The sequence below is a fragment of the Diceros bicornis genome, chromosome 4 (genome assembly GCF_020826845.1).
Source record: "Diceros bicornis minor isolate mBicDic1 chromosome 4, mDicBic1.mat.cur, whole genome shotgun sequence".
Taxonomy (NCBI): Eukaryota; Metazoa; Chordata; class Mammalia; order Perissodactyla; family Rhinocerotidae; genus Diceros; species Diceros bicornis.
Window position 1 is genome coordinate 73,987,183 of NC_080743.1, and position 14,666 is coordinate 74,001,848.

Consider the following 14,666-nt stretch of genomic DNA (forward strand, 5'->3'; position numbering starts at 1 on the left):
ACAGTTCCACACACACGGTCAACACAGTCCTGCCCCGTGTGAGCGCCCCGACCTCCCCAAGCAGACCCAGTCTCTCCACGGTGGGAGCCCCCACACACTCCGCCACCGCCCCACACTCTCCACCCGCTCCTTGTGCACACCCTGCCCCGCTCAAGTCGGCTCAGTTGCCAGGTTGCAGAGAATCCAGTCACCAATCTATGCAGGCCCACAAGTTGCCTGAGGGCTTGTTGGGTGGGGCCAGTCTCTAGGGTGGGCTGCCTGCCCTGGCTGAGCTGAATTAAATGGGTGCTCTAGCGGGTGGGGCAGACCCTGGGCTAGCAGGCCTCAGGGAGAACTCCAATGGCATCTGTGTCAGCACACCCACACCGGGCCACAACAATGGCCACCGCCAATGTCCCAGTCCCTGGAGAGGTCTCACCCCTCACCAAGATGCACTCAGGGCCTATTAGGTGAGTCTCTTTTCACCACAGCACTGTGCACCTTTCTTTCTGGTGATTTTAGGATGCTTTCTGAAACGGGTGAGTTTGCGCGTGGGCCCTTTAAGAGCCAGTTTTAGTTTCTTTGTGAACGGGGTTTTCTGGGGGTACTCCCCAATGTTTTAGTAGCAGGCACAGTCGGGTATTATGCCGCTGGACTCGATTGTGCTGGGTCCACAAAATCCCCACAGCGGGGGCGCTCCCGGCTCAGGGCCCTGCCCCTCCAGGGAGGCTGCGCACCTGTGAGCTGCTCCCCGCGGCCGTGAAGCTGGCGGCTTGTGAAGGCGGCGTTTTTCCTCTCCAGAAGGGAGTCTCTGCCTCTTCTACCTCAGTGAGGATTGTCCATTGTTGCAGGAGTTCCTCTTATGCGGTTTTCAGTTCTGTCTCAGGGGTAATTTTTCCACGAGTAGTTGTAAATTGGCTGTGTCCATGGGAGGAGGTGAGTTCCAAGTCTGCTTAACGCCGCCATCTTGACTCCGCCTCTAAAATATTTTTCTTGTTGTCAGAACTCACAATAACTTAAAGCCCTTTTAACTTGAAAGAACCTTTTTTCCTAGTTTTTTGTCCTTTGCCTTATTTTTATTCGTCAGGTTTCTTTTAACATTTTTATACTATTGGATATAGATTGCTTTTTCTAACTTTTAATTCCATAAATAGTATATGAATATAAATTGGTAAAATTTCAAACATTACAAAAGTATACAGAGTAGAAGATTAGTTCTCCTTCTCTTTCTCTAGTCCTTTACCCAAGTTAATCACTTAATAGTTTAGGGTATCTTTTTATCTGTTTCTATACATCAACATCCTTATATGTGTAGCTATATACGTATATTGGCATTTTTGGCATTTTTTCTTTTTTCTTAACCAAAAATGGCATCATGCTGTTCATATTTTTCTGAAACTTGCACTTTTTCAACTTAATGACGTGAGTTTTATGTAGATGTATTCCCATCCTTTTTAGTGATAACTCTAATATATATTATATTTAACTATTCTCTCATCAGTGGTCATTTGTACGTGTAGAAGTTTTACATTAATAGGTAGTTGGATGTATCGATCTTTTCCCTAAAGGCTGTGAGTGTTATGTCTTTTTTATAAAAGTTTTAGGTCTTCCTGATGCTAAATTATATAAATATTTCAACCATGCTTTCTGCTTTCATTCTTTGCATTTAAAGCATTGGTACATCCGAAATTCATTATGGTGCATGGAATGAGATAGGTTTCCTCTCCACGTCACCTGCCCCATTCAATGGCTAAGTGCACACTTTGTTGAATAAGTTTTTCTCTCCAACTGTTTTGAAGTGCCAGTTTTTATCATACATTAAATTCACAGGTGTTCCACTCGCCTTCCTGTTCCCTTGAACTGTGTCTAATCCTGTGCCAGCACCGAATTGTTTTTTTTCTCACTATAGTTCTAAGATATGTTTAATATCTGGTAGAACACTTCCTTTTCAGAAATGTTCAGGCTACTCTTCTATGTTAATTTTTCAAGATCAGCTTTTATTTTTACCATTTTAACCCTTTTAAGTGTACATTTCAGTGGCATTAAGTACATGCACATCGTTGTGCAACCATCACTACTTTCTATCCCCAAAACTTTTTCATCATCTCAAACTGAATCTTATACCCATTAAACAATAACTCGCCATTCCCCAGGCAGGTAAGCACTATTCTACTTTCTATCTCTATGAATTTGACTATCCTAAGTTCCTCACAGACGTGGAATCACTTCTGGCTTATGTCACTTAGCATAATGTTTTTAAATTCATCCATCTTGTAGCATATATGAGAACTTTATTTCTTTTTATAGCTGAATAATATTCCATTGTTTGTATATACCACATTTAGTTTATCCATTCAACTGTTGATAGACACTTGAGTTGTTCCCACCTTTTGGCTATTCTGAATAATGCTTCTCTGAATATTGGCATTCGAGTATCTGAGTCCTTGTTTTCAATTTTGGGGTATATATACGTAGGAGTAGAATTGCTGTGTTATATGGTAATTCTGTGTTTACGCTTTTGAGGGACAACCATCGTGTCTTCCACAGTGGCTGCACCATTTTACCGTCCCACCAGTGATGCACAAAGGTTCCAATTTCTCCACTTCTTTGCCAACACTAATATTTTCTGTTTTTTGATAATAACCATCCTAATATATGTGAGGTAGTATCACATTGTGGCTTTTATTTGCATTTCCCTAATGATTAGTGATTATCTTTTCATGGGCTTATTGGTCTTTTATATTATCATCTTTGGAGAAATGTCTGTTCAAGTCCTTTGCCTATTTTTGAATTGGGTTGTTTTTTTATTATTGAGTTGAGGAGGTCATTGTATATTTTGGATATTAATCCCTTGTCAGAGATATGATTTGCAGATGTTTCCTCCCATTCTGTGGATTGCCTTCTCACTATTGATAATGTCCATCGATGCACAAATTTTTTAATTTTGAGGAAGTCCATTTTATCTATTTTTTCCTTTATTGCCTATGCTTTTGGTGTCACATCCAAGCCAAGAAATCATTGCCAGATCCAACATCGTGAAGCTTGCCCTCTATGTTTTCCTCTAACAGTTTTATGGTTTTAGCTCTTAAGTTTAGTTCTTTGATTCATTTTGAATTAATTTTTGTATATGGTGTAAGATAAGGGTCCAACTTCATTCTTTTGCATGTGGGTATCCAGTTTTCCAGGAACCATTTGTTGAAAAGACTGCTGTTTCCTCATTGAATGTTCTTAGCACCCTTTGTGGACAATCATTTGACCATATATGCGAGGGTTAATTTCTGGGTCCTCTATTCTATTCCATTGGTCTGTGTGTCTGTCTTTATGCAAGTACCACTCTGTTCTGAGTACTGTAGCTTTTTAGGAAGTTTTAAAATCAGGATGTGTGAGTCCTTTCAAATTCATTCTTCTTTTTCAAGGTTGTCTTGACTTTTCCTAGTCCCTTGATTTCATACGAATTATAGGGTGGATTTTTCTATTTCTGCAAAATGCATATTCAAGATGATAGGGGTTGCATTTAACATGTAGATTGCTTGGTGTGATATTAACATCTTAACAAAACTAAGTCTTCCAATCCATGAACACAGGATGTCTTTTCATTTATTTATGTCTTCTTCAATTTCTTTCAGCAGTGTTTTGTAGTTTTCACTATATGAGTCTTTCACCTCCTTGGTTAAGTTTATTCCTAAGTATTTTATTCTTTTTGATGCTATTATAAATGGAATTGTTTTTTTAAATTTCATTTTTGGATTGTTCATTGTTAGTATATAGAAATGCAAATGATTTTTGTGTGTTGATTTTGTAGCCTGCAACTTTGCTGAATTCATTTATTCTGCCAGGTTTGTGTTTGTGTGTGCATGTGCACACGTGTTTATATCTTTAGAATTATCTGTGTAAAAGAACATGTCATCTGGAACAGAGGTCATTTTGTTTCTTCCTTCCCAACTTGGATGCTTTTAAGTTCTTTTCCTTGCCTAATTGCTCTGACTAGAACTTCCAATAGTATGTTGAATGGAAGAGACAAACACAGGAATCCTGTCTTGTTCCTTATCTTAAGGGAAAAACTTTGTCTTTCACCATTGAGGATGATGTTAGCTATGAGTTTTTCATAAACGGCCTTTATTATGTTGAAGTTTCCTTCTATTGCAGATGAACTTCTAAATCGTTTATTAAGCCCTCCTATATCTTTTTATTTTAAGGAAAATCACACTGAATCCACAGGCTAATTTTGACAGTACACTAATGATAAATTTGCTTGCTGTACCACAGAATTGTCACAGGAAATGTTACTGGACAGGAATAAGAATGCTGATGACATTAAATATAAACTTATAATATTTTGTGATACTGCTTTTAATGGGAAGCATTAATATAATTTATATAAGGAAAATGAAGCATAAATATTAACTTAATATTTTGTGATACTACTTTTAATGAGAAGAATTAATGTAATTTATATAAGGAAAATGAAGTTATAAGGACTTTAGTACAAAGGCAAAAAAATCAAACCTATGACTTTAGCACTATTTAATCTTCATAATTTTTTCTTCTACTTTTTTTTTTTACTTATTTCCATTGTTTTTTTTTTTTACCAGCACATCCCACTGATGAATTACCACCACCTAAGAAGGAACATTTAGGTATTATTTGGGTTACTGATATTCCTGCATTATTAGACCCTAGAGTTCTACATGGAAATATCATATTTCAATTTTACTGCAGAAACACCTGGAATCGGTAGTATGTGTAGACACCTGCAGATCATACCTTTCTTAAGAGGTCCCCCACGTTAGGATTCCTAGCAAGGGGAAGTAACTTTCTTAAATGCTATGGTTATACATAGGTTAAAATATATAAAACATAACTTGCTTTCCATGTGATAGTGTTATTTTGGGATGACAGTTTGTGGATAAATTTTCTTTGTATTCATATCTTTAATACACAAGCCTTAAAATACTATAAGTTGGGTGAGGTTTTTCTATAACCGGCTGGTGTAGCACACTTTGTGTAGGCTCACATAGTTCACACAATTTGTGTTAAAGAAAATAATGAAGTATAGTTGTGACAATTAAATGAAATACAAAGATTTCTTGATCAATAAATGATGAAAAATCTCTATGACTTTTATTTATATTAGACGAGCTTAGTAAAGTTACTCCTTTTATAAAATGCACTTTAGACTTGTTATATTTTTCCCTCTGAAGACTGTGGTCAAACTGTCATTGTGCCAGGAACTCCAGTGCCATCTTAAGGTGTGAAACACTTGATGATTTCTCCTGAAATGAAAACAGCAGAGTTAAACATGACATTTTACACTTTGACTTATAGAAATTTGATAAAAATAATGGCAGTTTAGGAGTGGTACTACTGACAAACATTTCTACAAATCAAGATTTTGTAGTATTATTTATTGCTCTCTGGATAGTTAGAACATGTTAACTTAAATACATGTTTAAGTTTCTCTGCATAATTTTTATCCATGTGCCTGGTGTTTCATTTACATTCTCAGAATTTCCTTGGTAACTTGGACTATGTCTTAATTATTTTGTTGGAGTGGGGAATAAAGATGGGTTGATGACAAGATAATGTATTGTTTGTGAAGACTCTGCAAATAGCATCTTTGTGATTGATTAATGGAACTTTATATATGACTTATTCCACAGACTCACTTTTGAGGAAAAAATATGAATTAAATTCCTAAGAAAATCATAAGAAATGATAGAATGAATAGTGAACTAAACCAATTAGTTTTTAAAACAATTTTCCTCTAATCTAGTGAATTCTAATTGTTCTAATAACCTTTACTAAATAACCTGGTGTGGTAGCTACAGTACAAAACAAGGAAAAGTGAGGTTCCCATGAAGAGTTTCACAAGTTTGGACCCTAGACCTGGAATCTGATTAGAAGGGTTCTGTGATCAAAATGACCTGGATGCACTAGCAGGCACCCTAAAACCAGATTGATAAACTTTTCTTTGCTGTAGTTTTTAGTTGATGTGACCAGAATGAAAATACAACTGCTACCTGGAGGCCCATATGTGTTCGATTATCTTCCAACTGTTTTCATTTTTTCTCAGGTGGAGGAATCATTGCTCTGATTGTTATCTGCGTACGTAAGTATCCCAGTCTTTCATAGTACTTCAAATATTACTGTGAAGAAGTACATTATTTTCTTAATGATTTGTCATTTCTATAGTTTTTATAGCTTGAAATTAAGTAAACTGGTCTAGAAACCTGAGCTTTTCTGTGATATACTACCTCATCTTGGTGATTGTATATTCTTTTATATTCTATATGTCCACTTAGTAACAAACCCTAAATAATGTGTTTTTTCAAAATAATTAGTCATACGAGTTTACTTCCCAAATATACTTTGGGTAATTTTCTAAATTAACAAGGCCTCTTCTCTGACTTACTGTGGACTGTTTAAGTGATTCTGGGGAAGTGGATTTAGATAGTGGAGAGTCCAAATGGAATATAAATGTGTATGTGCTTAAATAAAATAACCTTTCGTGGCCACTGAAATGTAACCAACATTTATTTCTTCTACTAGATTTTCAATCATGGTAATTAGTTTTCAGTCACATGTCACCTGTTTGTTTCTTGTAGTTGGTGCTGTTGGAGGAATTGGCGGCTACGTCCTGTGGAGATATCGTCGCACCAAGAAGAAAGGGTAAATTAAAGCATGCTTCTTCTAACTTATTGGTTCTTCTCATTCTTGACATACGTTTGTGCAGCTTTTGTTTGTACTTTGTATCACATGCCGTCTTTTTTAAAAATGTGCCTGCATGAGTGTGCCATTAGAATTGTATTTCTTTACTAAAAATATTTTCAGCTGCTTTTAATATAATTGTAACAAGAGTAACCTGTGCCGAGTTGCTTCAGCTATTATAACTGTACAAAAAATTTCTGTGGGATTTGAGGTTTAAGTTCTGCAGTGAATCATGGACCATCATGGGGCCCTCCCTACCCTAGGTATACCCCATTTCCTGAATTGGACTAGTGGCCAAGATTAAATTTAAAATAATTCACTGTGGAGATTTGGACAGTTGAATTCACGGGAATTTTCACAATGCAAGTTCCATTTGTCTCTGTAACCTAGGTAGTTGTGAGGAGCTCTGTAGTTGTCTCATTCAAATACACAATTTGATTTCTTTTCACATTGAGTTATTTATACATGTGAAACTGGGAAGAATTAAAGCAACACTATTTGATTTCCCTCTTATGTTCTCTTAATTACTAGGTTGCAGTAAAACTGATGGGGTTAAACTTAAAGTTGCTGAGAGGGGTAAGATTTGCAAGGCACATTATCTTTGTCTTTTTATTTATAAAATTGAAAAAGTGGGAGGGGCTTAGAATAGAAAAAATGTACAAATCCATATCTTCTAAGGAGAACAGAGTTTTTAAACAGCAAACTTAAATTTTAATGAGATAATTTACAATTTAATGAAAGAATAAATCCTGGAGCACAGACCAAGATTAGGTGCTTTGGAATTGCTGACTTTTTTTTCCTGAATTTTTTTTCCCCTGTCGCTTTGGAAGTAGCTTTGAAATCAAAGTAAGAATTTTAAGACTTTTGGTATTTATGGTTTTATGCTATAATTTGCTTTGATGTTAATCATTGGTTTTGGACTATGCCATAAAAGTACATTCTTCACTCATAAAGAGCTCAAACTTTTTTTTATATTACTTGGTTATCATTTTAAAATACCCATGATGCCTTCATTTGAATCTTAAATCTTATATTTGTGGAACACATGATATGCATATTTGATTTCTCTATCAGTAGTGTCTTTTTAAAATTACATATACACAGCAGTCTGTCTAGGAAATACTATGGGTGGAATATTTTTACAAGTCCAAAATGTTTGTGTAGAAATGACTTCTCAAGAAACTGAAACAAAATAGCTTTGTGCTCCTCACTTTCTTTTTTTGTTTAAAATATCACTGCATCAAAATCCTTAAAGGTCTCTTATTAAGTATTAAGCAAACTCTCTCTAGCTACAGTTAAAGGACCCTTTAAAGGTGAACAATTATCTGAGCATTGTTCCCCTAGATAAAGGCTCAGTGGCATCATTGATTTGAGATTCCATTTCTTTTTTTTCTTTTTGTGAGGAAGATGAGCCCTGAGCTAACATCCATGCCAATCTTCCTCTTTTTGCTGAGGAAGACTGGCCCTGAGCTCACATCTACTGCCAATCCTCCTCCTTTTTTCCCCCCTTTTTCTGCACAAAGCCCCAGTAGACAGTTGTATGTCATAGTTGCGCATCCTTCTAGTTGCTGTATGTGGGACGCCGCTCCAGCATGGCCGGACAAGCGGCGCATCTGTGCGCGCTGGGGATCCGAACCCGGGCCACCACTAGCGGAGCACGCACACTTAACTGCTAAGCCACGGGCCGGCCCCCTGAGAGTCCATTTCTAATGAGCTCCCAGGTGACGCTGCTGCTGGGCCTGGACTTCACTTTAGGGATCCAGGGTGTAGAGTGTTATTGGTGTGCCATATTCTTGAAATGTGAAGAAACAGCATCCAGTTTATTGGCAAATTTTTCTCCTGTTTGAGATAATTGGATTTTTTAAAGACTCCTCATCTATGTGTATGATTTTTAAAAGGGTATGGGGTAATAGTTAGCTTTATTTTGCTTTTCTTTAAAAAAAGTCAAGATTTTTGTTATATTCTTTGCATTATTTAATGTCCATAATCTTCTTCCCAAATTGGCTATTGCCTGAGAAACTCCTTTACAAGACTATAAAATGTGTGCAGTTACTTCTCTGTTTGTAGGGGTAACTCTGGAAGCAGGGCACCAGGCACAGATAATCCCAAATTGCTGTTAAAACTTGGTTCAGAATGGATTTGATGTAAACTGTACTTATGATGATTTGGGAACACAATTACCCTTCTACATCCTTCATAGCACAGTACAAAAATAGTATAAGTAGTCTTTTTTTTGGGGGGGTGAGGAAGACCAGCCCTGAACTAACATCCAATGCCACTCCTCCTCTTTTTGCTGAGGAAGATTAGCCCTGGGCTAACATCCGTGCTCATCTTCCTCCACTTTATATGGGACCCCGCCACAGCATGGCCTGACAAGCGGTGCATTGGTTGCATGCCTGGGATCCGAACCTGTGAACCCTGGCCCGCCGCAGCGGAGTGTGCGCACTTAACCACTGCGCCACCGGGCCAGCCCCCTATAAGTAGTCATTTTTAAGATCATTAAACATGTTTAAATTACTTGATGAAAAATGGCCACAGGGTTGAAGTATTCTGCTATAGTTTTCTGTTCCTTGTTTTTCAGCTAAGAATAGAGTAGGATTGCAATTGGTCTGAAATGTGCCCCATCTACACGCTCGTTCCTTTTCCCCTCCAGTGTCTTTTCTTACCTAATGTTTCTACCAGACTTTCTAGTCTTGGGATCCACAGCCCTTCCCTGTCCTTTGCTACTGCTTGAGTCCTGTTTCGCATGTCATGACCATGTGATTCCCAAAAACAGATGCCTTTAGTTTATATTAATGTTTTCACTTATTTGTAATGATTTTTTTTCCATAAATGCATGATTTTCTTTACTCCGGTTAAATCATTCCTGGATAAGTGAGCGTTCACTAAATTCTTTAGAATTATTTGCTTAATTCATGTATTTTATTACCTGTGACTAAATAGATTTTATTTTTTTCCATCAAGGTTATTTATTATTTGTTATAACTTAAACCTGTTTTTAATGTTCTATTAATAATGACTGATTCAGTAACTTTGTAATTTTTAAGCTATCTCTCTACATAAATGTTACAACAGTTTTTTGGATTTAATATATGTAGTGGCCAGTTCAGGTAGTGGGGAGTGTAATGACATGGGGTAAAAAGTTGAAGGATCAAATTAACATTTTTCTACTTGACTCTCAGATTCTTGAGCATTGAACAAACTCTTCAAAAAATTTGAAACAAATTAATAAATAAATCTTTTGTAATTAGTTTTGATAGCACATTTATGAAATTTAGATCCGTCCCAGAAAAATGGGAGGTCATATACTAAGTTTTACAGGGATCTTCCTCAGGTTGAAAACAAATGTGCCAGGGAAGAAACTGTACTCAATGCAAAAGTCCAGATGCATCTGAGAATGTATGATGTCATAAAACTGATTTCTGAGACCATATTACATGGACTTAATTATATGCTCCGTGTGTTCCCTCAAAATAAGGGTGGGGCCCAGGACCCCTTCTCCTCACACAGTCTGTTTTCTAAGAGAGAGAGTTTACATTATTCACTTCAGGCTAAATGGTTTCAGAGATAAACAGATTGCACAGAAATTCAGAATCTGTTCATCTGCTGGGTGATCTATAAGACTTCCAAGTTAAAGTAGCTTCTTGTACAAACTTCCTGTTTCAAGTTCCTAAGTGAGAATCAGAAAAGTAGTAATTTATGAACCTAGGGATCAGCTTTACCTCCATTCTCCTCTGTCATTGATTTGACCCCACTTATTATGCCACTCTCGCTGCCTTTGGCTTTGATGTCACTATTATATTCAGCCCTTTTCCCTTCCTCCGTTCAGCACGTACCTAACTGCTGAGAGCCACAGAGAAGTAAAATTTATTTCCCTCTGAGAAGAAGAGATGAGAGGTTTGCTTTTATCGTTAAAAGGTATCTGCTTCCTGTTGTGATTCTTTTCAGAGATGTCGTTTCTTTTGAAGAATATTCAGTGAATATTGAGACAGCAATGACCTGAGCTAAGATATGTGGGCAGGAAACATCAGAGGACACTCAGAGTCCTGTTGCCTTTGCTCAGTGATTGGTGTTTTCTTCTACCATTCCTATTCTAAACATGACATGAAGTGTCCTCATGGCTTTTGCTTTGCTGTACACTCCAGTAGAGTAATGTCCTCCTCGTCCTTTTATCAGACTGTCTAGCTTCCTCTACCTTCTAGCAGCTGTGAATACAAAAGTGAGGAAATTTTTTAGCCCAAGGGGAAATAATCACAGAATCTGTTAAGTACAGGGAGAAAAAGTGTCCTTTTACAGAAACCAAAATACATTTTACTTAATTTTGTAAATGTATACAATGTCACCCTGAAAATAATTCTGTAAAGGCATTTATCTGTTTCCCTTGACCAGAATATTTTTAATATGTGAAAGAGAAACCAGCAAAAAAAATCCTCAGATTTTGAAAAATTATGACTTGCACGGCCTTAAACCCTTTGACCCCAACCACCTTCTGTCTTTGAATGAAATGAATTGGAAATGTTTCTCTATTTGTGCCAAAATGTGTGTCCACATAGCTGGGCAGAGAGGGAGATGTGTATCCCACCACTCACAACGTGAGGTGCCACCCGAGGTTACAACCAAGAGTTTGGGAGAGATTCTGCAAAGGGCAACAGGAAGGGCAATTTCTTGGTAAAGCCGAGTGGTGTCTGTGAGCACAGGGGAAAGGGAGAGACAGAACATACCAGCTAGAAGGGCAGTCTGGGCCCACCCAGCCCTGTGTGTCTTCCTGGGCTCCTAGCATTCCTTTAAGCTAAACCCAGCCAGGAAAGTAGTTTTCACACTGTCGTGAGCTTCAAGGTGTCTATCAACATTTGAAGTTAATTCAGTGAATGCTGAAGTTAATAGAAAATATCAGTACTTAGTGATTCAGTCTCAGATTTTTATGATCTTCAACTAGGTTTGTTGTTTAATCAAATAAATATTTCTTTAAATTTATATTAATGCTTACTTAATTTCTCATATCTTGGATTTCTATTTAAAGAAGAGGATGCCACTACTACAGAAAAAAAAATGTATTGACTTCGAAAAATAGGAGAATATAGTGGTCTTGGAGAAATACTGACAGGCAGAAATACTGACAATTATTAAGTCACTCACCACAATTGTCCGTAAAAACTGCCATATTACAAGTATAGTACTGTGACAGTGATGGTTCATATTGATGGGCTCCCCCACAAAGAGAAATATTAAAGTATCCGAAATTAACATAGTTAGCTGTTACATTGGTAGGCATCCCTGAAGTGTTTGCTGTGGGAAGCATCACTAGCCCAAATTTAGTTTTAGTCTGTCTATTAGAGTCAGTTTACTAAGGCAGGGACTAGAACTGCATTTTCCAATTTAATAGGCAATAGCAATGTGTGGCTACTGTGGACTTCAAAAGTGGCTAGTGCAATGGAAGATGTGATAGAGGTATAAAATACACTCCAGATTTCAGACTTAGTATGAAAAAATGTAAAATAAATGGCAAAATGTTAATATTTTGACTGTATTGGGCTAAGTGACGTATATTAAAATTAATTTTGCCTGTTCTTTTACTTTTCTAAATGTGGCTTATAGAAAATTTAAGATTACCTATATGATTCACATTATATTTCTCTGGATAGCACTGGACCAGAATAATAGATTTTAGAAGGATATCTATTGTTACAATGAAAGCGTGATGGAAAATTTAGTTATTTAGGAGAATCTCTTACTGGAACACAGGATTTCCTTGACAGTGAGGGGTAAAGGAGGCATTATTGAACTTGAACACTGTGGGAATCATTACCTTTTTAAAAGTTTCATCTCAGAGCCGGACTTAAAATTGTGATATTAGGAAAACACGTGTTTCTCTCCAGTCTTTCCCACTGGCCCTAAGTTAAAACGAGGAAATATTTACTAAGTACTTTATATGCGAGTGCTCTAGTTCTTGTTTTGGAGGGAATCAAAAACATAATACAGGGATAGAAGAAATGTTTCTAGAGTGAGACTAGTTGAATATTTGAAATTACTTTAACAGAATCATTTATTTCCTGGTTCAGGAACTCTTGATACTATAAATACAGGGTTGTTTTTTTTAATTGTCTGTTTTCTAAGTGGGCTTCTGGAATTGAATTTCTGTACTTAATGATGTTTATCTCTGATTCTGTCTTTTTACCTTGCCTTGTAGGGAAGCAGAGGTTAGCACTGCATACAGCACTTACCAGAATAAATCAACCATTCCAGCAGATCAGGCGCTCTAAATGGTTTCCACAAACCAGTGCATCAGTTTATCTTTTGATTCTGTTAAAATGTTAAGATCTACAGTAAGTTCATATAGCTACTATGGAAAACAGTATGGAGGTCCCTCAATAAATGAAAAATAGAACTACCATATGATCCAGCAATTCCACTTCTGGTTCTTGACCCAAAAGAAACTAAATCACTATGTGAAAGAGATATCTTCACCTCCTTGTTTATTACAGCATTATATATAATAACCAAGACATGGAAACAACCTAAGTGTCCATTGACAGATGAATGGACAATATGGTGTGTGTATATATAATGGAATACTATTCAGCTGTAAAAAAGGAGTCCTGCTATTTGTGACATGGATGGACCTTGAGGGCATTATATTAAGTGAAATAAGTTGTATATATAGAGAGAAATACAGTATGATCTCAATTATGTAGGGAATCTTAAAAAACTAAAACTCATAGAAAAAGAAATTAGATTTGTGATTGCCAGAGGCAGTGGGGGCACGGTGGGGGTGGGGGGTAGAATTGGGTGAGGCTGGTCAAAATGTGCACACTTCCAGTTATAAGATAAACAAGTACTGGGATGTAATGTACAGCATGGTAACTATAATTAGTAATACTGTATTGTATATTGGCAAGTTGCTAAGAGAGTAGATCTTAAAAGTTCTGATCATAAGGAGGAAAAAAAATTTTTTTGTAACTATGTGAGGTGATGGATGTTAACTAAATTTATTGTAGTAGTCATTTTGCAAAATATATTTATCAAATCTTTATGTTGTACAGCTTAAACTCATATATGTCAATTATATCAATAAAACTGGAAGAAAAAAATTTACAAAAGTTATTCTGTTGTTTCTTTCACTGTCATGAATGCAATTGTTAAGAAATAATGACAACATTTTAATGTGGTTTGAATGTAGTCACCATCCTTTGATGCTCCTTTGAAACATGAATGAATTTGGATGTGAACATCTTGCCTGTTTTCCCATAAATAACACTTGCATTTATACGGCAAGTCACAACAGTATCCCTGGTAGCATTAAGATGGGGAAATGATGTTTTTTAATAAAATCTCCATTTTAGACAAGTATAGTTCAAAATGAAATTACATTTCATTCATAAAGAAAGTGATTTTGAAATCTTTTTTGTTCAAAGATTAATGCCAACTCTTGATTCATTCTTTCAACAAATCTAAAGTGGGGTTTATATATTGTTTATTGTAAAGAGTCTTTACGAATATGTGTCTACTCCTTCAGACCTTAAAATTTAAAAACAAGAACACTGAAAACTGGGATTTTGAACAAGTTTGACTTCCTTAATTAAGAATACTATTGGAAAATACTCTTCAAGTTAAAAGGGTAAAATTCTACTTTGTAAAAAATTATTTGTAACTTCTTGGTGATGTAAAGAAGCTGTAACGTTTATGGATGGCGTTTGTTCTTCACCTTTTTTAATATCAATAAACCAGTCTAAGGAATCAGTAAGGATTCAGAATCAGTTGCTATTTCTGTAAAAAGTTAGAGAGCTCTAACCCCCATAACAAGACGCCATCCCGTGGTACAGCGTGAGCACTGTGGCCTTGTGGTTTTCTTAAAGAGAATTCCATCTTTAAGAGAATTAGAATCCACTCTAAATTCTGGCTATAGGTGGTTTTCTGTCCCTACTTGAATAAAATGATGTCTTGTTTTAAACATGTCATCTAAGGGTAGGCAGTTTTACTGG

At 36.5% G+C, this 14,666-nt stretch overlaps 1 protein-coding gene across 1 annotated transcript in view; it reads left to right on the plus strand.

Moving 5' to 3' along the window:
- Positions 1 to 14,438, plus strand: part of CD46 (CD46 molecule) — a 53,546-nt gene extending 39,108 nt beyond the window's left edge. The window contains 4 exon segments of the mRNA XM_058539762.1: positions 4,572 to 4,616; positions 6,053 to 6,088; positions 6,585 to 6,648; positions 12,875 to 14,438. Coding sequence (XP_058395745.1) covers positions 4,572 to 4,616; positions 6,053 to 6,088; positions 6,585 to 6,648; positions 12,875 to 12,947 — 218 coding nt within the window. The 3' untranslated portion in view covers positions 12,948 to 14,438.
- Positions 14,439 to 14,666: the final 228 nt, after the last annotated feature.